A 25,416-nucleotide genomic window follows, 5' to 3' on the forward strand; every position below is an offset into this window, starting at 1 on the left:
GTTATCTTTGTGTAGAAAGAAACCCTGCTTCATAGCTTTTGTGTTTTTTTATGCATCTCTTTCTTGTCTTCTTAAATCTGATGGCTGCTCATACTAAACATGGTTCTGATGGTTTGTTTCTAATAAACGGCAATGGTTTCTCTGAATCGTCACCACATGGTTGGTCAAGAGGAAAGTTGCTGTAAATCTAGAGAAACAATGGAATGTAAAAATTAAATAACTTTTTTGACAACTGGCATTTCATGCTCACCTGACTTTAACTGCATTGTGTTTCACCTGGGATCGGACTGCTTGTGAAAGAATCTGCATATGATTATACAATTTGAAATGGACTAAGGAGCACCTAAGTGGATCAACTCGGATTCTACATAGTTCGACATGCATTGAAATGGTTTTCTCTGGTACTATGTACACAAACTAAGTTGAATCGCACTGAATACATAATCTGCTAGCAGATCTCACCAGAATCCTACTTACTAAAGTTTTAAGGACACAACATCTGCCAATCCCAGTGTCCTTACATTTTGCATAGAACAGGTAGAATAAAAGAGGCAAGGCCCCGCTGTGCAAGCTCAGCATGGCACCATAAGGACAAGGAAAAACATACTTAACCTTAATGAAGCCCCTCCCAACCTGTGGCCTTTAAAAAATCTTTAAACGTCTTTTCAATCATCTAAAAAGAAAGATCCCAATTAGCTATAGTGGTCCTTGCTTAACCAGTATCTTTTTTTGGTGCCAAAATTTTCTCCCTTCCTAAAGCCATAACTCAAATATGACAAGAAAGAATCCCACTCTGTTTTCTTCTAATTATTGAAGAGATGTCAGTTTATGTAACTCTTCCCTTCATCAATCAATTAAACAAAGTGATCAGAGTTCCCTAAATATGTTCTGCTACTGTTTAAGATCGTTTGCCCCTTGCTTTACCAACAAAGATTGGGAAAGCTGCAAGTGGTGGTTCTTTAAAAACTATTAAGTGACACCACGAATAAATATAATTCATATAGGCAAAGTTATAATGTGTGAAATACACATTGTACAGTTACTTTGAATAATTACATTCTCTTAAATGTCTTCCCAGTAGAGGATGCCAGCAACATTTGAGATTTTCCCCCTAAAATGTTTTCTGGACCAATAATCACCAGGCCTACTAGCTCTAACGTTTTATTCATACAGTGACTTGGTATTCTTGTCCATTTACAGTGGTAAAAATCCATAGGTCTAATGTGGAGAGATGATCTATTACTTGTAATGAGAATTGATGGCTTTTCTTCTGCTCCACCAAGCTTTTTTTTTTCTTTTTTTTTTTAATATATCTTTTTCTCATTTATCCAAAATGAAGGTCTCGGTTTTTCCAAATGGATCCCTCTCATATGCACACACTTTAGTGTTGTGCATGGAAAATTACCAAATGAAATGTAATTAATTAGGGCAATTTCCAAATGATTTAACTTCACTGGGACATAAAATCTTACAATAAAGCTTTCGGATTGATAAAAATACATAAATAAATAAAATAAAAAACCCTGCCATTTTAGGAACGAGTGCCCTAGAAGAGCACAATCCAGCCATTGCCCTTGGAAAGTAATAAACCTGTATAGGCTATAATCTGGTGTCTTCACCTGCTCATGTCAGGACCTCTTTGAACACAAAGACAGTCACTCCGCATGAAGCTTTGCAAGCCTGTGCTAATGCTGTGTAAACATTACTGCTGCTGTTTGCCACTGATTTAGCACATGTTAATATTACATGAGACAGAAGGGCCCTTTGATGATGTAAGTGAACCCTCAAACTAGGGCTTTCCACCTCAGGGAAGGCGAGATGAGGCTGTGTGGAGCAGCTCCTTTGAGACTTTTTTTCACTTTTGCATTTGCAATCCAACTTGGTAAAAAATGAGCTGTTTATTTTTCATTTTATGCAGAGTAGGACTGTTTTGGTGTCAGAAAACCCCCCCAAAAAACTACAAACTAACAGGTTCTCATAATTAAATGCATGAAGTGGACATTAATTGCTTGCAATCGAGAAGACTGTGTCAAAAAAAAACACAAAAAAACAAACAAACCCAAATCTTGTGCCCATAAAGGGCACATAAAGGGTACACGGTATTTTTGTTTTTAATGGTGACGACAGAACCATCTACAGAAGAATCTACTCAACCATCAAAAATCAGCTCTGAGGACTCAGATTCTTCCTGTATTTTTCAGAAGTCAGCTGACCTTCTAATGTTGCTGAACCTGGACCTGACCAACTATTGCAACTCCAGATCATTGCAATGCCTCCAGTGGCTGGTACAGTAGACACTGGCATGATGGACGCATCACTTCATCTGTCTCTCTTCTTATCCTGATATGCCCATCACTCTTGAAGAAAGTAAATCTGGACGCAGCAGAAAGTCAGGTCATGTGACTTTCTTACATCACCCTACAGTCTAAGCTTTCGCTCCCTTGCAAATTGTAGCCATTTCTTCTGGTTAGTCTCTCTGATTAGAGGTTTTCTTATAGGCAGTGTATTGTTATGGCTAAGAGTATCTCCACCTACCGGTTTTTCAGTGGTTTGTTTGAAAATTTTATTTTTGAAAATCAAAAAAAAAAAAAAAAAAAAATGCATACAGCATAATGCTGAAGTGATAATAGTGGAGTTGAGGTCTAATTATTATCCGTTTCTAAAATACCCAATGTTTGTTGTAGTTGTACATAGCAGGCCAGGTATCTAATGTATTTATAATTAAACAAAGGCATTTGCTTCCTTTGCTCCAAAAGTGCTACTATAATAAAATAACAAAACAAAACTTTTCCGAGGTGTTCTATTTTACATAATTTATATATCAACAGTGTATCTGCTCATTGTCCCTCAATATTCCAGCATCAAACTAATACTACTGCTGGAATCTCATAGTTTTATAAGGATGTAAAACTAATTTCTCTACCTATGGCTCACCACTCTATCAGTTCTTTTGTTTCTTTGACTTTGACCACACACCAGATTTTATACAAGAGCAATCATGGTGATGCACACTGCAGTAAAAAAACAAAAAATCTTGCACGCACTCGGTGCACACAATCATCAATAAAGCAGAATAAAGATGAGCAGTTGAGCGAATGAGGATATCGGTTTCAGGAGAGAGAACAGACTCTTGATGAGCCATTAACCTGCTGTTGGTAAGGTAAGATGGCTGTGGGACGTGGTTTAATGTACCCTTTTTATAAAGAAGACGTTGAATTGATAAGTCACAAAAAAAGAGTTACAACCCTGGTTTGACATATTAGCAATGCCGATGGTGAGGAAGTTGAGCAAGAAATTAGAAAAGAAGTCAATATGCCCAATCTATAAGAGAATCACTGCTACATTTGGAGACAATCTATAAAACTAATAATATTGATCTTGGCATGCGTCTTTGGCAGGAATGCTCCAATTTCAGAAAATCATTTGAAATCTTGCCAAAAACACTCACCTGCTTTTATCAGAAAATAAAGAAACAAAGAGAACAAACTGTAATTGAGAATGGAGGTCTCTCCTGGAAAGCGGGCTAAATGATTTCTCCTGTTAATGTCCATTTTGTCAGTGAGTGATTTCATTTTTCTGCTTTCAGGCTGGACATTCTCAGAATTGATTTTGATCTTTCTCTTCAAAAATATCCATCAACAACTACAAAGAGTCAATTTTTATTCTGGAATAAGCTGCCCGAGAGTCCCATGTGGTCTCCTCACCATCAATTACGGTGGTTTGATGGATGACGAAATTTAATAGACAAAGGGAGGTTACTGAAGCTCTGCTAACAACTGTAACGGAGATTAGATAAAATTGTATATCTTCTCTGTTTACACATGTATCTTGGTCTTCGATGGTATTGCGAGGTTGTATGCAGACATCAAATAAGGGACTCAGTGATCTGTATTTATATTGACATACATGGGTGTGTTTTAGCATTTCTCACTTTGTGAAGTCCAACAAAATAGTATGTTGTGAGGACCCACTGCTCCTTATCGGGCCCAAAATCCCATAAGAAGAAGTTCTGTTTTCAAGTTAGTGGTTAGGAATGAAGTCTAAAGTATTAGTACGTTTATCGTTCCCTTACTCCAAATCAGAGTCTCCGTTTTTCTCCTGCTCAATTTTGTGGTCCGTTCTGTTCTTTAAATAATCCTTTTCACTATTCTCCTGCTGACCTTGTCTTTGTATTTGGGTCCTCAACAAGACTAGAACGTGACACCGTGATACTATGATTAAAATTAACCTCAACTATAGAGCTATTATTTAATGTTACCTGCTTTTGGAGCAGAAAACAGGAACAGACTATGTGAGGTGACATTTGACTTGTTTTATCCTGTGATACAACACTGCAGTGTTGTCGAATGTGTTGCTCTTTCAACCAATATTTTTGCACCAAGTCATACTATGGCAGAATTAGAAACGTGACGGTAACACTTTATTTGAAGGGGGGTGAATAAGACTGTCATGACACTTTCATAAACATGACATAACACCTATCAGGAACATGAATAAGCCTTCATGAATATTTATGACTGTTGTCATAAAGCGTCATTCGGTAAATTATGACACTTTTAATACAAAGTTGACATTATTCAAAATGTCTTTGTTATGACAACTTGACATTAACCAAGAAATCATTACTGTTTAAATTTTACCTTTAATAACATAAAGTTACCTCATTTTTAAAGTGCAATCAGTAATTATTTTATAACAAATTTATATCAGTAATGATATAAATGAAATAAAGTGTTACCAAAGTCACTTTCTTACATATATTTACACTTATTTTACTTTTAGAAAAAAAAGGAAAAACAATTAGCTTTGTCTTGTATGACTAAGATGAAAATAATCAAAACATGCCACTAAAGTGCTTTGTTTATCTTTTCCTCAAAAGAAAAAAACAACTAAAAGAGAAAAAAGGTGAATGATTCGGCTGTAGAAAGACATTATAGGACATCTAAAGTGATATGACTAAGCCCCACTGGGCATATGACTAAATTAAGGATTTATGCTGTGCTATATATCATATTACTGAAGGAGGTCTTTCTTTAAGACCTCCTTTAGTAATGGAACCATGAACCATGATGCTATGCCAAGTCTTGCTCCTCTGTTGCTTTCTCTTTTGTCACACTTAATCTCATGTAATCCACTTAGTGTCATAAGTGGAAAACATGACAGGAATACCACCACTCTGTGTCATAGCGCCCTCACAAAAGCCACAGCAGCTCTTAGTGGGGACGTTGAGGTTGTTGTGTCAGGGAAAAAGCTTATCTTCATGGCAATTTGCTTGGGCAAGATTTTGTGAAATGTGTCATACAGACATTACCCACCTATTCATGTATTCTAAGACAGATATCAGATCCATGCATCGACTCCTTGCCGCCTCCAGGAGAGGCCCGGGGGGCAATCTTTGGTGAGTGCAAAGTTAATGCCAATGTAATTTCCATTTGTTTTCTGCTGTTGCTATTTTAGGAACAGTGGAGATGTAACACAAAGACCATAAATGTCAGCCTAACAATGAAAGATAGGCTGATTCCATCTAAGGGTGTGGAAGTAATTCTTCACAGGGAAGAAGACAAATGTCCTCTCACACGTGTGTTCTAAGTCATAAGTATTTAGTTTTGAGTACTGGGTAGAAAAAAATATACACTGACATAGAGCACAGTGAGATTAGTCCATCAACTAAAACATCCAGAGCTAACGATGCTAAATTTTCTCTAAGGCATGCTTGCTTATTGTGCAGAGCAAGTAGCATTTCACAGAATTTTGGTGGTATATTAATGCAAACACTTTTTTATTAGACGGAACTACATTAAAATTCTAATGGTTTTAATCAAATGGGTTAAACTTAGAGAAAATCCTGGCATACAAGCTTGATCTCATTTTGGACAATTTGCTCCAATCTGATGGACATGAGTGGGAGGTTTTCTCTTGTATTTAGGGCAATTTGCTTTGTGAATCCAATGTGCAAAAAACAAGCAAATAAAATTTGCCAAATCTATTTTTCTAAGTTGCTTTAAAAAAAAGGAATTCTAAGACCATCAAAGATGTTGCTAAACATTTTTTTTTGTTCCAATATGTATCTTCTCATCTTTTGAGATCTATGCTGTGCACACCACATCTATATTTGTATAAAATATGTTAGGATGTAAAAGCACTTCCCCTCTCTGTGAAGAGTTCAAAACATTTTCACATTTGATTATCTGAGTGCAACTTCAAAAAGAATACAGAATTGAAATAATAGCAAATGTACAACATTTATGTTAGTTTTCCTCTCGGAGGAAACACTAAGATACTGGGGCTTAGTGGCTACACCACAGAAGAGCACATGGACGACTCATACAAGATTATCCTTTGGATTTCCAGAGGGACCTTCCAACTGATTAAGGAGCTTGTTTTGGTCTGCGGCAGTATTGATCAGATTACTGTACATCAAGGCTAGATCATGTTAGGACCACCCATACTGCACAACAGTAGGTAAGCAGTGCTCAAGGGAAATAAATCACAGATTAGCCATCACTATGGATGGATTTTTACCAAGTGAAATTCTTTCCGCATCTCTTGCATGACTGCAGTGCATAATGTAACGTAATTAATAATGACAAAAAGGGTACATAAAAAAAGATCATTTTACTATAGAAAATCAAAGTGAAATGTATGGATTGTTTATATCAAATATTTAAAAAAAATACATCTCTTCACTGTCAGTTGATTTGTTAGAATATTTTCTCCTTGGATACCAGAGTGATTACCTTCCTAAATATGCAGGCACTGTATAAATGCAGGAGCTTTGTAAACATGTTCTTGATTAACTGAGGCAGTGTGCTTTGCATACTTCATCTGATTTCTATGTTCTGCATTAAAAATGTGTCCCAATTCTTGCCGAGTTAAAAGTCCCTGAATATGTTCAAGATGTAATCTGACAAATGAAAACTTTCCTGCTGAAATCAAAGCACTCTGTAAAACACCCCCTAAGGCCTTTTTGTCTCATGTTTTCCTGTCACCTTCTGCTTACTGAACATACCAGGCTTCACATTTTCGTAAAATTATTAAGTATACGATCCAATATAGCACACAATGCAACACAGACAAAAATCAATAAGTTGTCATCTTTCAGACTTACGTTACCTTTTCCATGTTTCCGTTATAACCATTCTCTGATCTGTGTGCTGAGTTCCCACAAATGTAAAATAAAACCTTTGTCATCTTTGTCAATCACGAAGGGATCCAGGCACAGAGGTCTTCTTGAAGTGAAGCAGGCTTAATCCAAAGTAGCCGACTTACAAGAAAACAGGAACGACACAGGGGAATCAGACCACATGAAGCAAGGAGGGACATGACGGAGACTGAAGTAAATAACCAAAATACAAACTCAGATGAAACCCAAAATGCCCCAGGACCATAACAGTCTCAGCTTTTTTCAATAAACATCGAAACACATATCATACAACTTTTCACAAGGATGTCTCTTTACATTTTTTTTTTCTCTCATCATAGTGATGGGTCTCTAATGGACTAAAATGACAGCATGCTATAATAACAAACAGCTAATGGACACGTTAGATGTCTGGCTTTCAAATGTGATGAACACAAAAGTGGTGGAAAAGGGAAAAGAATCTGGAAATGAAAACAGAAATAAACAACAGGAAAATATTCAGAGATACAGTGTAAAGTTTTAGTAAGGTGAATAGTTGGTGACTCGATTCCTTTATAGTACCACCAAATTAAACAATACAACAACTGAAAAAATAATTTAGAGCCCACCTAAATTACTAAATTTAATTAAATACTTTCATAAATAATCTCAACTCTATTTTCTCTGGGAATGACAGTCAAAAGTCTAATCTCCTTCCTGGTATGTACTGACCGTAACTGTCAACTCCTTCTGAATAAAAACTTTTTTTTTTTGTTCCAAACAAAGTGTCAAACTTTTAAAGCATGCAAAGGTGACAAAAAACTGACTTCAAATAAAAAAGACAAATAACTGAATACATTTAAGGCTATACTTTGATAAGATTAAGAACTATAAACAAACAAAATCAAGACATGGTTTGATTGACTGCATACTGATGTCACATTTAATCAAATACTTTGCAGTGGGTTTGTGTAGTTGTCATGCAAGCTTTACAAGTTTCCTTGCTTTAACACACCTTGACAAAATTGAAATCTTCCCAACAGGCTCTAGGAAAATGTAGAAATGTGTTGAAAATGTGTATCCATCTGAACGGCGTGTTGGGTAAGGAACACATAAACGTTGCAGGACATTAACCACCATCAGTCTGGAGTTAGGGAACACTGTCCAGGTGGTTGAAGTACACTACAAAAGTCATTCACAGACTTCTTTTACTGCTGCAGTTTGTCTCACATCTCCGAGCCCTCAAGGCCAACACAGTATTTGTTGTATTCAACTTTCTATTGATTATGCATGAGCATAATCACATCGCCTAGTTTTACCTGATATCCAAAGTAAGGTCACTATTGTAAAGAAATGAATGACATTTCACATATAAAGCAATAAGATGCATTTAGAGAATAACATAACTGTAAAACTGTTGCTTTAATGTATAATACAGTAAACCACAGTACAACTGGGTTAATCATAATCAGAACAGAGTAAGACAATGTCAAAGATGGCAGGGAAAGGGCATAGATACCATCAGAGGAAATGTCCCCACTTTAAGCAGAATGCATTGCACATGTGAACTCCAGTCAAAAAAATAAAAAAGAAAAAAAAGAAAAAAGAAAAACATGATTATGGTATAAAACCATTGACTAAATATTTTAGAGACATGCCTGATGTCCTCCAAATACTCACATAGAGTCAAGGTCAGAGAAATTTTTTAGCCTGACATTAGAATAGTGATGGAGCGTAACGTCCTTTAGACGTCCAAGAATCGCTGGCACAAATGTATTATGGTTGCAGTGGCAATAAAAAAGAAGCCTTGGTAACTTTAAAAGATTAGACATTCATCCCATCCCCACTGCTGTGGGCAGCACTAATTTAATGATGAGCTCAGTTTCCAGTGGCAATGAAAGAGGCAGGTAAAATGATAAATGACAATTATTACCATGTGTAGGACGATGATGAACGAGAAAGGAAAGCTGTGACAAAATATATCAAATACATGCATGAAGATATGCAGTTAACTGACATCAACAGTGGGTTGTCGTGTTGCTTCATAAACTCCTGTAGGAACACTGCAAAAAATTAAAGTGATTGCACTTTGTTTTTTTTTGTGTTTTTTTTAACTTATGTTAACTTTGTCATAAAAATAGCCATGACAGCAAAATATCTGCATGGAATTAAATTAAAAAGTTAAGGATTTTTAAAAGTCTTTGTCATGTCACCAAAAAGACATCTTGTTGACAAGTAATAAAAAAAAAACAAAAAACAATTGCTTGTATTAACTAACACATTTAACATGAAAGATTTCTGGTGTATTCACTGACAATGCATCACAGGTTGAGATGGCAGCACAGATTTATGAAGTTAATGCTTTTAAAACTAAACGCATCGATTTTCTGATTGCATGTAATTGTTGATATTTGTAAACGGTGCCGCTCTTGAAAAAGAGATTTTAGATCTCAACAAGGTTTTTTATCTGGTAAAATAAAGGTTATTATACTTGTTAATTGATGAACAACCACAAAGGTGGAAGCATCATGCTGGGGAGATACTTTTCATTAGTAGGGTAAGGGAAGCTAATCAAATCTGATAGGAAGACAGTTGGAGCCATTTACATAGAAATACTGGAAGGGACTTTTAAAGAGTTGAGACTATGGGGTGAGTTCATCGTCACGAATCCGGGGCAGGGCTGGAAATTTTAATGTTCATAGAAAAGATTCATACAATCAGAATGAGCTTAAGCTACTTTACAAACAAGCTATTTTACAGCAATAAAAGTCTCTATCTGTCTATGTAGTGAGTTAATTTTAACCTTCAAAGGTCGCAGTGTAAGGAATAAGAAAAAAAAGAAAAATGTAAAAGCATTGCCAAATGAGACGGGAGTAAACTGAAATCTAGCAGGTATGATGAAAGACAACTCCTTGGTGTCATTGATTATGTCCCAACGTCAAGCTAATGGCTCCCTGATATCAGAAAGATGACTGCAGACACATCGATTGGGATGTTAATTACTGTAATAAACTAAAAGACTGCGATGGTGTCTGCTATGATGACTATATCTATGACTGAACAAAAAATGATGACGGAATAATGATGACAGCGAAAGTGATATTGACAAACCCATGGCACAGCCTGAAGCATTTCATCAACTTAGCCTGCAAACATATACAAATTATTCATGGTAACCTGATCAGTAGTTTACATGTCTATTCTGAGGCAGAGGAAATTTTTGTTTTGATTGTGTCTTACAATTTTCATTTCTGTATGTCTGTGATTTCTATTATGCTGAAATGATGACTGTGAATCATCAAAGTTTGAATACATTTGCATAGCTTGTTTTGAAGCTTTGACCTTTAATGGATAGGGTGCCTATAATTTGCCTTTGGCAGATACAACATATAATTATGAGGAATACACAACAGACTTTTAAATAAAAAGCTACACCAAACTAATTCTTACAACCTTTTTACACCACATCTATCTGAAAATAAGATCACTCATTCAGCATCAATATATTTTAGTTTCGTCACCGAGTACTGTAACCCTTTAATCTTAAATCTGTTTGAGATGTTCCTTTAGAAGAGTCAAATTTTTTTAATTGCTGAGAGCAATTATTGTTCAAGATTAGTTACAATTAAATGCACCAAATCTGAATGTCTACAAGTAAATATGATCTGCAGATCAGAGTTAAGATCAGAACTTTACTGAGAAAAGATCCTGCAATTAAAAAAAACAAAAAAAAAACAAAACACATATGTATGCTTAGCAGTCAGCTTTACTTGGACAAATTCATATTACTCTGTTGGTAACTGTCATGTCTTTTCAGTAATTTGTTATTGGCTTATACATTTTAACCCTAAAATCCTTTATTGAACTGCTTTATGTGGTATACAAATAAACTTGACTAAACATATATTGTTCAACTGTAACAACAAAGAATCAGCATTACTGGTTTTGACTCGGTTTAGTCTTCAAAAGGAATAAAAATGTACAAATGTCATTAAAAAAACAAACAAAAAAACATAACTAACTAGAAAACCAGCATGATCCAAATACTTCCTATTTGAGGACTTCATCAGTAGATTTTGTTGTTAACCCATTTTAGTGTTAGAACTGTCCAATAATTAAAATGCCTTTAAAGATCAATTTTCCTCCCATTTCTTTTTTTTCTTTTTTTATGTTCAGTTTCAAAGAAATTGTGTGGGATACTAAAACAAATTATTTTCTTCAATCATTTTTCAGCCTGAGATTATGCAACTGAAATAAAAAATAATAAAATAATAAAAAATAAATAACTAATAATAGCAATACTTTTTTATTATTAAAAAATGTAGTAAAAAATAATAGTAAAATTTACAACATTTTACTACTGGTGCCAATGCACCACTAGTGGCCATCACGATATTCCCAAGGGGAAGCCATTTAGTTAGAAAACAAATAACGGATGTGGACTGGGTTTTTTATAACAATCTTTGCTTAAAACTGGTTGTGGTTGTTATACAGTAGACAAGGGGATATTGCTGATGTAACTATTTTATTTATTATGTGTTAAAAGAGTCTTAAAACTTTGAATGTTTAGTCAGAACATAGCTACACTTCTCATTAGAAATTGTCTTGATGATAGAACACATTACTGCCTTCATCAAATGTTTGTAGATGTTCAGCACAAAAATACTGAACTGACTGAAATGAAATGACTACATTACCTTTGCTCCCTGAATCGGTAGAAAACAACAGTACTGTAACTTGGCTTTAATGTAGGTTTTGCCCTTACAGGCTTTTTATTGTGAGGCTTGCCATTAAGAAGTGTTCACTTCATTACATTAAATCAACGTCTTGGAAAAACCAAAGAAAATGTTCCATCTTTTTGTACTTTATCAGAAAACAAAGTACCTCAAATGTCCTTGGGCCAAAGAGAGCTTTAATATTGTGAAACTCAAAGAACCAACTCAGATCGTAGAAACAATCTCATCAGCAGACAGGCCATGATGACCCAAAGAGCAAATCATTACTCTCTCAGCTGATGCCGCAGGAAGCAGGAATCCTGCCATTGTGTTAAAAAAGGTTGTAATAAAGATTTCAATTACCATTTTGCATTGTAGCATAACGTTAACATTAAAAATGAACAGAATCTGTAACCAAGTGGATGATAAAAAGATGAACGGAAAAGGACTGCAGCACTGTTATCGGACCATTAGTGGCACCAATGAGTACTAACTCTGTGAAGCCATCTACCTTTTTATCCAGCAAGGAATCTTAATTATCATACTAGAAAGCTGGGTCACTTGTTTTTGAACAATACAGTAAAATCACCCTTCAGCGTCACTCACCATCCTGATGAGTGACCTGAACTGTTTAAGAATCGGAATGTTACAAAAAGTTTATTATTTGGGTAAAATTATTTCTTTCAAAACAATATAACTATCTTTCTGACCTGTATTCTGTTTATTGTCAGAGTGATATATAACAATGTTTAATCCTGATCAATGTGCATGACGGGTATCTGCAGAGTCGCGTGGCAAGATTAGCAAACGTATCAACAGAAGAAGATGACAGCAAGATGAGCTATATCTTTTCATTCAGGTGAAAATTCAGTTTTAATGAGTTCCCCAAAACAATAAATGCAACCTTTACGGAAGAATAACTTTCCATTGGCTAATATTTATTCCATCAAAATGCAGGTCTATGGCATATTGATGTTTCATATAATATTGCAATGATAATAAATTTGTCATATTGTTTTTTTTTTTGTTTTTTTTTACTATATTAAATTTAAAATGAAAACATTTTACATAATTTCTTTCTTTTTTTTGTTCAACTAAAAAAAAGATGAAAGAATAATCTAACAAGCTGAATGAGACAAAAGCTGAACCAAAAAAATATGTCTTGTGGCATTGCTGACATTCTGTTGAAAATTCCTTACAAATTTCATATGAAAGCCTTTATATTCCCTTCAAATACCAAAAGTGAGTTCATGAGCATAAAATTGTGTAAAAAATGTATTTTTGTACCATGTTTCCAAGGTGATTTTTGCAAAAGTGGAATCCTACCTTTAAAACCTTATCGTGAGACAGTTCTATGAATATCAACATTTAAAAAACAAACAAACATGCATTTAAGTAACACACATGTGGTGAGTGGGTAAGACTGAATGTTTATACTGAGAAACACTTTTAACCAAGCTAAATGAAAAAGGGTTTTGTGTCAAAAAGTTTAATTCATAACTGACCTCCACCAACTTGTTGGCATGTTCACGGAACACCTGGGCGTACTCCTTGACCTCCTTCTCATTCCCACTCTTAGCCGCTTCGATGAGCACCAGAAGGGGAACATTGGTCTCCAGGAAAGAGTCTGAGATGTGGTCCATCACTGCCTTCCTCAGCTGCAACAAAGAGACAGAAAAGGAAACGAGAGAGAACAGTCCACATTAGTGCATTAAATTTGGATCCAAGGATGTCTTACTTACTGTAAAGAATTTGATGTAGTAATAATGGGTAGAATGGAGAAAGAAGTAAAGGGCATTGCAGAAGGGAAGTGTGTGAAAAAGGACATTTGTCAAAAGGAAAAGATGTGAAATGCTTTAAGGTGATATTTTTCCCATAAAGACTTTTACAGTGGCAGACATTGTGATTTACATCCTTTGTTTATTGAATAATTTTGAAACAAACTGGCCAGGGACTGCTTGCTTTATTAGATGGTAAATGATCCTTGGTCTCAGTAGATGGGATATCTGATGAAATGCCACAGTAGCAATGCAGAAACCACGACTGAAAAAGGGAGTTTTTCATACGAGACCACCTCAAACTAAGAAAAATAATTCTTACAGATTTCACACCTTTATTTTCTGATTACACTCTTCAGAAGCTTACTTATACATTGCTTTACTATAAATTGAAACACTTCGATCTATAGTCTACTATTAATGGAAACATTTCAAACATAGTAATAATTCTAACGCGGATGCTACTTGCCATTGGTGCCCGTAGTTACACTAGTTCACACCAGTGTAGGCTCTTCTTTCAACTGCCTATTTTTTTTAAGTGGTTTATTATTGGATTATCTGATATTAAACAAAAGTAATGTCCAACAAACACAAATACAGTAGAGTGGTCTCACATTCAGATTATATCTAAGCAACTTGTCTTCTCCTTCCTGTCTGTTTTTACAAGATGATACCAAGAAGGAACAGGTTTAATTAAAAGGAAGCTTAGCAGAGTTAATTGACTTTAGTCTCCTTTTTATATGCAGACATTTCTGAGACCAGATTTTGAATTAAGAATTCAAGAAAGACAAAGACAGCTCATATTTCAGTATGAGTACTATATATATATATATATATATATATATATATATAAAACATACAGACAGACACACAGACAACAATAAAGATGTCACATGCCAACTTTCAGTCACCTCTAAATCACAAGCATCCATTACAAGCTTAAGCTCAGTTGACATCCCACACACATCAGTGGCAGAATCTGTGTTTACAGGGTCTGTGTAATTCAATCATAAATGCTACGATACATATAAACTAGTGATAATGTGGAGAATAGAATTATTAATATCATACCAGATTTGTGCCCCGTCTAGATACAATTCAGAAAACCGGTGGGATTTTCCAATTTTTTTTTTTGGTATTAACTACTAAAAGCGGGGTTGACATGTTTACAAATACACTAAATCCACTGCTCAGCTTTTTAACATGAGCAACATGAACAGTGTTGCAGTTATAAGACGCTTTTTTTGTGTGTGTTTTACATAAATACACACATAAGCTCCTCCTTTGCTAATCCATTGTGCGACAAGTAAAACCAATAAAAAGAGAGGAGCCTACAAGTTATGCAAATATCGCAAGACACCATATGAATTGCCCTCTCACTGGGTTCAAAACCTAGAAAATCTGACATCAGAGTTTAAAGAGAACACATGACAGAGTAACGCCAGACTGAAGATGCTCCCAAAACAAATGTCACTCGTTATTTATGCAAACAGATGAAAACAGCAGAAGGATAAGACGAGACAGATGTGGGAAAAAAACAAAAAAAACACATGAAAGACAGCGCCATTGTTGTTTCTAGCACAGTTAATGTTTTCAGCAGGTGCAAAGAGAACCTCCACATAATTGTTTGTAATTATCTTCAGATATCTAAGCCACACACATTCACCACAAACTGAGGTTTTAGAAATCTCCAGGCTAGAAATTGCTTATAAAAATCTCAGTTTTGTCATCTGTTTGCAAGCAGACAGGAGCTACAAAAGTAACAGAAAATTTCTATTTTTGCAAACGCCTAGGTCTTTTAAGATAATTGTAAGTATGCTATGTGTAGTCAAGTGAAATGAGGGGTGGAATAAATGAGCCAATTTATCAGTCACCAGTGCACCACATGTTAATTCAAAACTGAATTTCCTGATATGTTCTGTTAGCAGAACATGCTAACAGAAATACTTTGCCATCTTGAACTTTTTGAAAAATTAATTGCAGCCCACAGATTCGTAGCAAAATTAAAAGAACAGATTGCATTTTGCACGTATGTGCAAATGTCTACGTAGGTAGACATTGCAAGTACACATTAAAAGAAGTGATAAAATGACACCAGTCGCTGCATGGTCATGAATACCCAAAAGTAAAACAGATTCTAATCAGGGATTTGAGTGGAGGGATGATACAGACAAGTGATTTCCCGAGTTGGAGTCTCTCCTGCAGCATCAGCATTCTAATGCCCACACACCACTCCCACAGAAATCCATCTTCAATATTTCAGATCTCACCTCCCTCAAAACTCCCTCCCACTGTCTGTCCTCTAACACTCCCTCTGTATTTCACTAACACTTAAAGGAAATAGAACTGGAATTCCAATATATAGCACAGGCTCTGCTCATTATAGGTTTGTGGGGAAGCTATTTGTCTCCATCGTCGAGCAGTACCACAACAGCTCAAGCTTTTACAGTTGTGCCTTTTGTTTCGTAGAAACATTTTGACAGAGAAATTTTGCAGATGATGGTAATAAAATATGGCATAACGATCAAACAACAAACAGGAAAGTGCTTTTAAAATGCACCATTCACGTGCCATTAAATATAATGGCAAAGCTATTAACTCGGTCAAAACCTTGTAATATTTTAGTCTACAATTTACAAAAAAAAAAAAACTCATTTTACACAGTCAAAATGGAAAATTACAACTGTTCTGACAAGTGGATTTTCACAAAAGAGCCATAATCTCACAAAGAATATTTTAAAGTTCAATACATTTAAAAACTCTTGTCTACTTAGACCTTTCTGCCTAAATAAGCAATCCAGCTCTGTAATATCTCTTTGGGAGAAGAATATTCTTCTAGACAGACTTAAATGTGTCACCAACTTCTGTGTAGGGTGTTTAATATAACTAAATTTGTCAGAAGCATATGTCAACGATGGAGCCGTTGACATTCATTTATGTTTTTGGTATGGTGACCAAACAACAATACGTATCCGTATTGCAAAGCCTCGGTTCAGCTTCTATGCCTGTCTCTTATTAAACCTTTTTTTTCCCCATGTCATGAATTAAGTAATTTATTTCCATTATTTAGCTCTAAAATATCATGTATGAATACTTAAAATCAACTAAAACGTCCTCTGCATTGCAAGCATATTCAGGCTGACTGAACATTTTGAAATTCTTTTCATTGCAACGACAAACCTAAAATTACATTTTGAATTGGCTCAGAAGTTTAAGAGGACAGTAGAGAACAAGCAGCACCGTGAAAACCATGGAACAGCTGAAAGGTCAGAGAGAAAGTTGTGGGTGATTTTACAACAAGGTTAGATTATAAAACAAGCTCTGAAAAAAGTCACCAAACACTTAAATTTTATCTTTACATGATGAAAAAACATATGGCACAACTGTAAATTGGCAATGAAAGCATTAATCAAATAAAGCAAATAGAAGGCCCATGGTGGCGATGGTGGAGCTGCAGGGATCGGCAGCTCGGGCAGGAGACTGGACAAGTCATGCACCCCATAAATCTGGCTTTTATGGTAGAAGAAAGTCATTGCCAAAAACCAAATCAAGTCAAATTGCAAAAAATATATGTGGGGCACAGTAATAAAATGGAGGAATAATCTTTCAAAAGGTATCTAAATTGAACTTTTTCGGGTATGTGCAAAAGAGAATCTGGGAAGGAAAAACTGCACTTCACCTTGAAATTATTTTTGTTAATACATCAAGACAACATTTCACACATGGCATTGGCATCATAACGTAGGGACAGCTTTATTCAGCAGTGACAAGAAACCTGGTGGAGCAAATTACACCACAATTCTGAAAGGAGATTAGTTGAAGGCTCCAAAAGACTTCTAGCTGGACAACGACGCTTAACATTCAGCCAGGCCTACAATTCTTGTTTTCAGATAAAAGCATTTTTATGGTTTAAAATGGCCTATTCAATGTTCAAACAGTTATTTACCCAACTCAGAGACTGTGGTAAGACTATATCTGGAAGACACAAATATTTTCAATCTAATCTGACCGAGTCTGAACTGTAGACATACCCCAATACACAAAAGTGCTGACTCTGGGAGACAGACCACATACAGTATGGACATGATGTAAATATATTTTAATTTTTGTGTGTGTGTGTGTGTGTGTGTTTGTCTATCACATACTAGTAAATTCCCCTATAGTGAAGTTTGTGGTTATGTCATTACAAAATATTAAAAAAAAAAAAAATTCTAAGGATATCAACACTTTTGCAAGACAATGTATGGATACCACTGCGATGAAATTTGTAAATATTGGTCTACACTTTGTTTTCTGATAGATGTGGAAGTGTATTGCAAGTTCAGCGAAGCTGGAGATGTATTTTGAGGTCCCTGTGGTAGCATGTCAGCGAACAAATTATCTGGAAAAGAAGTGTAGAGCCAATCTGCTTTCTGCAATGTTCTGTGATCATTAATTAATATGGAACGTCTGCCTGTAATTTAGGTTGTGTCTGATCAACTGGCCTACCCTTAATGACCACAAACATAAGCAAACGTGTATGCTTGAACTTATCATTGCTGTCTGCAACATTAATATTCATATTCTGAAAACATACTCATGAGTTTCTCATGACTTCATTAGAACAGCATTACCCTTAATAAATGTTTTAGTCTGTATATATATATATATATATATATATATATATATATAATAAACAAGTAACACTAAATAAATGTTCTAGTATCATTGCTAAAATTAGTACTATCAATAGATGTACCGTGAAAAATTAAATAATGAAATAATGTACCATCAGACAAACAATAACGTCTGGCTGCTTCTGAATTTTTCTAAAGAAAGTCTTATTTTAAACAAAACTCGATGGAGGGGAATATGTGCAGGTCCTGTATGTAATCTTCAAAGATAAGATTAGCATTCATTTTCCACATGTGGCTTTCAATGGGACAATTGTTTGTATTTTGTAGGAACCTGCTCTCTCATGAAAGTGGAAGCCTGGAGGAGACTGTTGCCAACATCCACTATGATCAGCGTGACTCAAAAACAAAGAAATGCATTTGTGTTCAAAGGATTCTAAGAAATGTAGCCTGAATTATCATGAGTATACGCATGGATTCAGACATTATAGCATCTCGACTTGTTTGGAGTTTGGCAGAGCTCTTCCAAATGCAAAAAGAAAGGATCTGAGTTTGCAAGAAAACACCGTGGTGGATTTTTTGATGTTTACTGTCGCACTTCAGCTTCTGTTAGGTTTCACTTGAGATTCAGAACACTTTGCGGTGGGTACTTTGGGGTCAGCTTGGGAAAGTTTCTTATTAAAATGTCAAGAGCAATCACAATATAAGTGGCTGGACTCATGGCTGAGGGGAAGCAGCCTGTGCAAATCAAAAATTAAGTAATAGCTCTCATATATGATATTTATCAAGAAGCAAAGGACAATGTGTGAAAGGAAAAAGGCAAGGGGAACGGCGGAAAGAGGAACCGAGTGACCATGAACAGAAAAAAATACCTGGTAAAACTCATCCCAGCGCCTTCATTTGAAGGGAGCATGACAGTAAAGAGAACTCCAGCATCATTTCAATGTTTTTCTAAAAGAATCTTTGAATATGGTGTAAAAAGTTTTACAAAATTCAGTCTGTAGAAAAAGATTAACAGGCTGATATTCCTCACTAATGTGCAGCCAGATTTTAATGATTCTAAAAGTGAAAGATTCCAAACGAATATATGCCTAAAGCAGAATATTTAGAATGATAAGTATATAAGTTATCAGTTTCATGGTAAATTGGATGTTTGCTCTATAGAAGGTGTTTTGAGGAAGGTTTCAAAAGACTAATCATTAACCCCATTTAGTCACAGAAATTGTAACTACACTAGCTTGTCTCTTGGATTGGACTACATGAGAGAGGTTTAGCTTGAGCTGTCGTTGGGACCCAATCTCCTAGCTATCACAATTTTTCCAGCTTCTTACATATCAGCTCTGAGCACAAAATGTCCACTCCCTGTCTAATATACGCGACTGACTCACAGCCAGTGTTGTTTCACGTTTCAGTGGTCATAACGTTACGCCTAGTTGGTGTGTAAACACCGGTAGATACAAATGATGCAGTTGTAGGTGCTTTTAGAAAAAAAGAAAAAAGAAAAGAAAACAAGTGATAATGATAGAATTTGAACTACGTGAGAAAAGAACAGCATTCTCAAGATTCATTCTCGTATTTTCTAAATGAGTTTAATGCCTTAATCAAAGCACCGTGATTTCAAAAGAATAGGATCGTTTTATTTAGCAAAAAATAAAAATAAAAAAATAAAAAATACACATCCAACAGAAAATAAGTTAACCTTGAGCAAAACTTTGTTGAAAAGAGGAGAAATGATTTCTACCACAAAGAAGTCTCTGACAGGCCTGGGCTCTCAGAGCGAGTCTATCAGTGTGGTATCCTTTGAATAAAAGCAAATAAATAATTTATGTCCTTGCAAAAATAATTTCGCTCCAAAATATGTAATCTGCATAAGAGTATGCTTAAATAGGAAAATATCAGACAGTGTAACTTTGTTGCAGCACCAACCAATATTAAAATAGTTTATTAAAGGTTCTGTTTCGGTTTAGTTTTTTGAAATTATCTTCTAAAGAAAGCGTCAAATTTTTATAAGCTGCAAAACCGGTTTGTTAAAAAAGGACTGGAGAAAACAAAATATGAAAGTGTGTAGATTTAGTCATGAAACAGTTCCAGCTCAGAAGATTTGGGACAGCTGTTTCTCCTTAACAGCAAACCCTCAACAATTAAAAAACAGCTGCACTAATCAACAAACTAATGGCAGAAACCAAAATGATTCCAGGATCTTTAAGCAGAAAGAGAGGAAGTGACAGAGAGACTAAAATAACATATGGGCCAGAATTTGTGAGGCAGATACGCCATAGGGAATCCAGGAATCAGCCATCAGTCAGAACACAGCCCAAAGAGATCACTTGACAGATATATTCATTACAGACAAGATGACAGGGGGTACAACACATGGCTCATTTCAGAGAGCTTTGTTGGACTGGAGTTTGGATGAATACTAATTAAAGGCAAAAAACACATTTAAATATTGCCACTATTGCTATACAACAGAGTCCTGCTATATATCTTCCTTCTGTCCTTCTTGTATATCCACATTTGGCTATCAAGTCCATAGTCAAGCCTTTTTTTTTTTTACTTGTATAAAATATGGCATCGTCTTTCTGATAGCAGTATTGTTGCTTGCAGGCATAATAAAACCCATCAATTTTCAATGAATTTATTTTTTTATGGGGTTTCAGAGGGCTGTCACTGAGTTAGAGCCGGGTAACATCATGTAGTCCATTACTGAGCTTACACAGAGAAACACAATGATGTGAGTGCACAAACCCTCCTATAGTCAATTTGGAATAACTAATTAAACTGACATGCATATCTCTGGACTGTGATAGCAAACTAAAGCACCTGGAGGAAACCAATGCATTCAAATAAGGGAAGCTATATACTGAGGTCTGACTAGGGTAATAACTAAGAATTTAGGATATATGTAGAAGTTCAATGTTTCATGGCACATCATTAAAAAAATACAGTTAAAATAGCTTTTGGCCTCAAAAGCTACTTGAGACAAAAATAAATTATCACTTTATCTTGGAAGTTTTTCCATTTCTTTGGTTGATGGAGATAGATTGCTTTTGGAGATAAAATTAAGAAATCCAGAGCTTTGCAGACATCTGCTATTTAAATTCCTGTAGCCAAAATCTTATAATTTAAAGCTTAAGTCTAAATGAGACCAGATCGTTGGATCTGTTTTGTAAAGCTACATTAAGACAGTTCAAAATATTTAAAACTCAATGTCCATATCTTAGAAATACCTACCTTGTCTTATCATGTATTATTTAGGTAGTGTGTTCGTTCAAGTCCATTGTCTTAAAAAAATGCATTTTATGTTTATCATATTCAGTAACATGTTTAAAAACCTTATTGCCAGTTTCTTTCTGTGTGGTTATTTTTTGGCCATTAATGACATAGATAAATGTAGACAATTCTAGTGATATAAAACCATTTAGGCCTGTTATGTCCATAAATCAGCTGAGCTGTAAAAATGTCCTGAACCACTGCCAGTTTGGAATGCTAATCTTCAAGCTTCACTTGATGGGCTAATTAATGTGTTAAAGAATGCTAGGTTCACTCATTAGCTTGCTTTGACATTTAACATCTCTAATCTGTTACGACAGCTCACAGTCAATGCACAGTTGATGTTATGCTAAATTCTGATTGTTATTAAATGTGCTAATGGGGTTCTCTGAGGAGGAACACCCATTCTCTAAACAAGTAAAACATTTGTAACAAATTATGACCTCAGTTTTATTGAACTCAAGACCTTGTGGTGAAAAGAGACTGCCACTGTTTTAGTAATTTAAGAAATCTGATGAAAAGCAACTTGTAGCTTTTACACTATCATCTCAAGGTATTAAATTTTTCCTTAAATACTGCAATAATGGTTGTAAATTATGCTTTGTAAGGGTCATATGCTGCTGCTTAAACAACTTGTACAACATCAATATTGCTTTCATAAATGAAATCAAGATTATAATATTGATATGCTTTGTGGACAATTAAGGGGATGCACATTAGAAGAGACAAGATGCTTTAGTTTAAGAGAAATGCATCAGTTAGTTGCCGACCAGATACTGACTGGATTTGTTTCAAGGAAATTAAATGGGGGTGTATTCTTTGCCACTCATCGTCTGCCGCAGTTGTGTGTTACTCTTAAACCCTTTCCTACTGCTATTATGACACACATTATGCCATGGTTGTGAACCATTTAGATAAAAATCCCCCTCAGAGTCGGATTTTATTATCTGTGGTGTAATGGTTTTATTTTTCCTTATTTTTTGAAAACGTCTTATGCAGTTTATTGCAGTGGTTCCCAAACTTTTTCTGCGCCCCCTCTACGGATTACAAATGGCTGTCTGGTTGAAACGACGTGTGTGACGTACGTACGTAGGTGGACGTACATTCAGCTACGAATGTACGTAGCTGAAAATAGACACCAACATCGGTAGCCTACAAGGTACTTGTTAAGCTAAAGGTTCTGTATTGATATTAGCTAGTCATCTTTTAGCTAACATTACCTGCATCCAACAGCTTTACTCAACTCAGTCGGTTAGTTTGGAGGGAAAAACTGTGAAAAGTTCTTTGCGTTTTGCTGGTTTTCTGCCGTGATTTTAACACAAACCTACGTAGCTCCGCACAGCAGCAGCAGGTCTCCTTCACAGGTGGAAACCCAGCGCGAGCGTCGTAGCACTCATGTTGCGTTTAAAGGCGACTCGGAAAAACAGGTTACAACATGTTAACAACGGATTAAACAGTTTTAACTGCTGATAAAAGTGACAGAGGACACAAATATGGGAAGTGTGGAAGCCTCTACTGTATCAAATTGACATAGGAATAACAGAGAGTTGGCCATTCTAAGGTAAAAACCCAGCGCATACACTGTTCATGTTTTGTTTTTTTTCATCCAGACGGCTTCCCGCGCCCCCCTGCAATGACACGGCCCCACAGTTTGGGAACCTCTGGTTTATTGTGTATGTGTTTTTTTTTTTGTTTTTGTTTTTTTTTTCACAATTTAAAGCTAAAGGGAATAAAGTACTGTATAAAAGGAGGTGCACATTGACTGATTTTACTATCATATGTAGAAAAAGAAGGAAATAAAATCAGTTCTGATTAAATTTATTGACTATGATCTGGTTGCTTGATGTGGTTATAAATTCTAAGCTGCTGTCTGTGTAGACTTTGGTGTGACAGACTGTACAATTAGGTTTTTGTTTTTTTTTTTGTTTTTTTTTATAAAGGCTAATATAAAAATGTGACATTTTTAGTTCAATATTCTGTGGTTGATATTGGCCCGTGGGATAAACAAACATATTTTGATCAATTTCTTTGTAAAAAACTCTCTGGAGGTTATTAAACTACAGCAACACAAAGCGGATAGGGAGAATTATTGCAAAGGTTTTACTCCAGATGTTTTGCCAACTTTCTTTCATCAAAATCAGACAGAGAAAGAAGAAGGAGGTTAAGGAAAGCAACAAGGCTCCTCTGACAGGATTCTGAACTCTTATAATTTTTTAAATATTTCTGGTTAGCTTTCTATGTCTGTGTCTTTCCAATGAAAGCGTGACATGGCATAAACCTTTGTGTCAACTTTATCTCTTTGAGGTGCAAGACTTAATTTACTGATTTAATGTAATATCGGTCCATATTTGTGCGTGTGTGCGTGCACGCGTGTGGGTGTGCGTGCGTGCATGTCTGTGTTCGAGTGAGTGGGTGGGTGGGTTAGAACAGCATAAAAAATAGAGAGAACCATTCTCGAGAGTAGTGATTGTACTTTCACACTTCAGCTATCACTGCCTTCATACATTTTTAAATGCCTTCCTTTACTTCAATTGCAATTGTCTTCTCAAAATCCTTTATTCCCTCATTTCTGAAGGCAACACATGCTTTTATTTCTCAATGGTTTTTTTTTTGTTTGTTTGTTTGTTTTTTCCTAAAATACTAATACAATTAATCAATCTTGCTATTTTATTACTTGGACATTTTAAATCTGTGTTGCAAGTGTTCCTAGTGGAACAGGGACATTCATGGAGAATAATCATGTGCTGCAAGTACCAGATGTACGACTGGGTAGCAGAGGGTCACCTGCTGTTAAAAGACTGGTGAGGCATAAGGAGAGGGGACTTTTGGAAATCAAGTTAGAGGAAAGCTTTTGGTTTAGATGTGATCTTGTCTGATCTTCACATTTCATGGATGGACGTGGGTTGTTTTTCTGTCACTGGGGCTGTGTTGTGCTTGTTGCATTTGAGAGAGCCTGTTGTGAGCCTATGAAAATTTCAGTGGGTTACTCTGTTGAGGGGCACAGTCCAGCAGTCACCTACTATCATGTAACTCTCCACAAGAGAGCAATGAAAATGCCTTGAGGAGTTTTAGTTTTACTTTATTCTTTTCACAGTGTCTTCAAAAGCAAGTCACTAACTTTTTTTGGATTTTGTCACGTTACAAAACTCCCGTAATTATTTCGATTTTATTTGACACAAAGTGCACAACTAGGAAGTGAAAGGGATTTTATTTCCCTTTAAATAAAATCCAGTGCAACCAAATGTCTTCAGATTTGGTTGTAAACACCTGTGTTTAATTTAATCTCTGCCTCAGATGCATCCAAAACGCTGTCTGTATAGAAAAGTACTGCCCTAAATACCAAGAAATCACCATCACAGTTTTATCAGCAGTGAAACTTGTTATTGGCAGCACCATGCTGTGCACACGCTGTTTTTCTGTTGTGACAATTGGAGGACATGATTAGATCAGGGGAGAAGAGCAGCATCACCCTCAACATAGAAGAATATACATGTCGCAGTCAAAGTTCAGATCTATATCCACATGGAAATCTGTTTCAAGCTACGGAAACTGATGTTCGCATACGCCTTCCAACCATTCTGACTAAACTTGAGCTAGCTTCCAAAGAAGACCAGGCAAAAATGTCAGTCTGTAGATGTGTGTTAGAAACACAACCCAAAAACTCTGCAAAAAAATAAAAAAATAAAATAAAAAAAGGGTTAACCATGTGTGCTCTTCCTTCCACTTCACAGTAATATGCTAAATTGAGTCCTAGAAGAATGACAAAATACAAAAAAGTTTAAGGAGAAGCAATGCTTTTGCCTGGTCCAGTAAATGTCCTCCAGCATGTGTTATTATTAACGCAAGAATAACAACAAGAGTGCCAAGCTGGAAGTCAAAGGAGTTTAGTTAAACACTTGAGCTTTACTCTTTGAATA

General features: G+C 35.6%; 1 protein-coding gene across 1 annotated transcript in view; it reads right to left on the bottom strand.

Annotated features, from left to right (window-relative positions):
* The window catches only part of ctnna2 (catenin (cadherin-associated protein), alpha 2), a 257,593-nt gene that overhangs the window by 100,408 nt on the left and 131,769 nt on the right, over positions 1-25,416 (bottom strand). The window contains exon 3 of the mRNA XM_007551842.2: positions 13,341-13,493. Coding sequence (XP_007551904.1) covers positions 13,341-13,493 — 153 coding nt within the window. The remainder of the gene's footprint in view (positions 1-13,340; positions 13,494-25,416) is intronic.

The sequence above is a fragment of the Poecilia formosa genome, unplaced genomic scaffold (assembly GCF_000485575.1).
Source record: "Poecilia formosa unplaced genomic scaffold, Poecilia_formosa-5.1.2 Scaffold44, whole genome shotgun sequence".
NCBI classification, from domain to species: Eukaryota; Metazoa; Chordata; class Actinopteri; order Cyprinodontiformes; family Poeciliidae; genus Poecilia; species Poecilia formosa.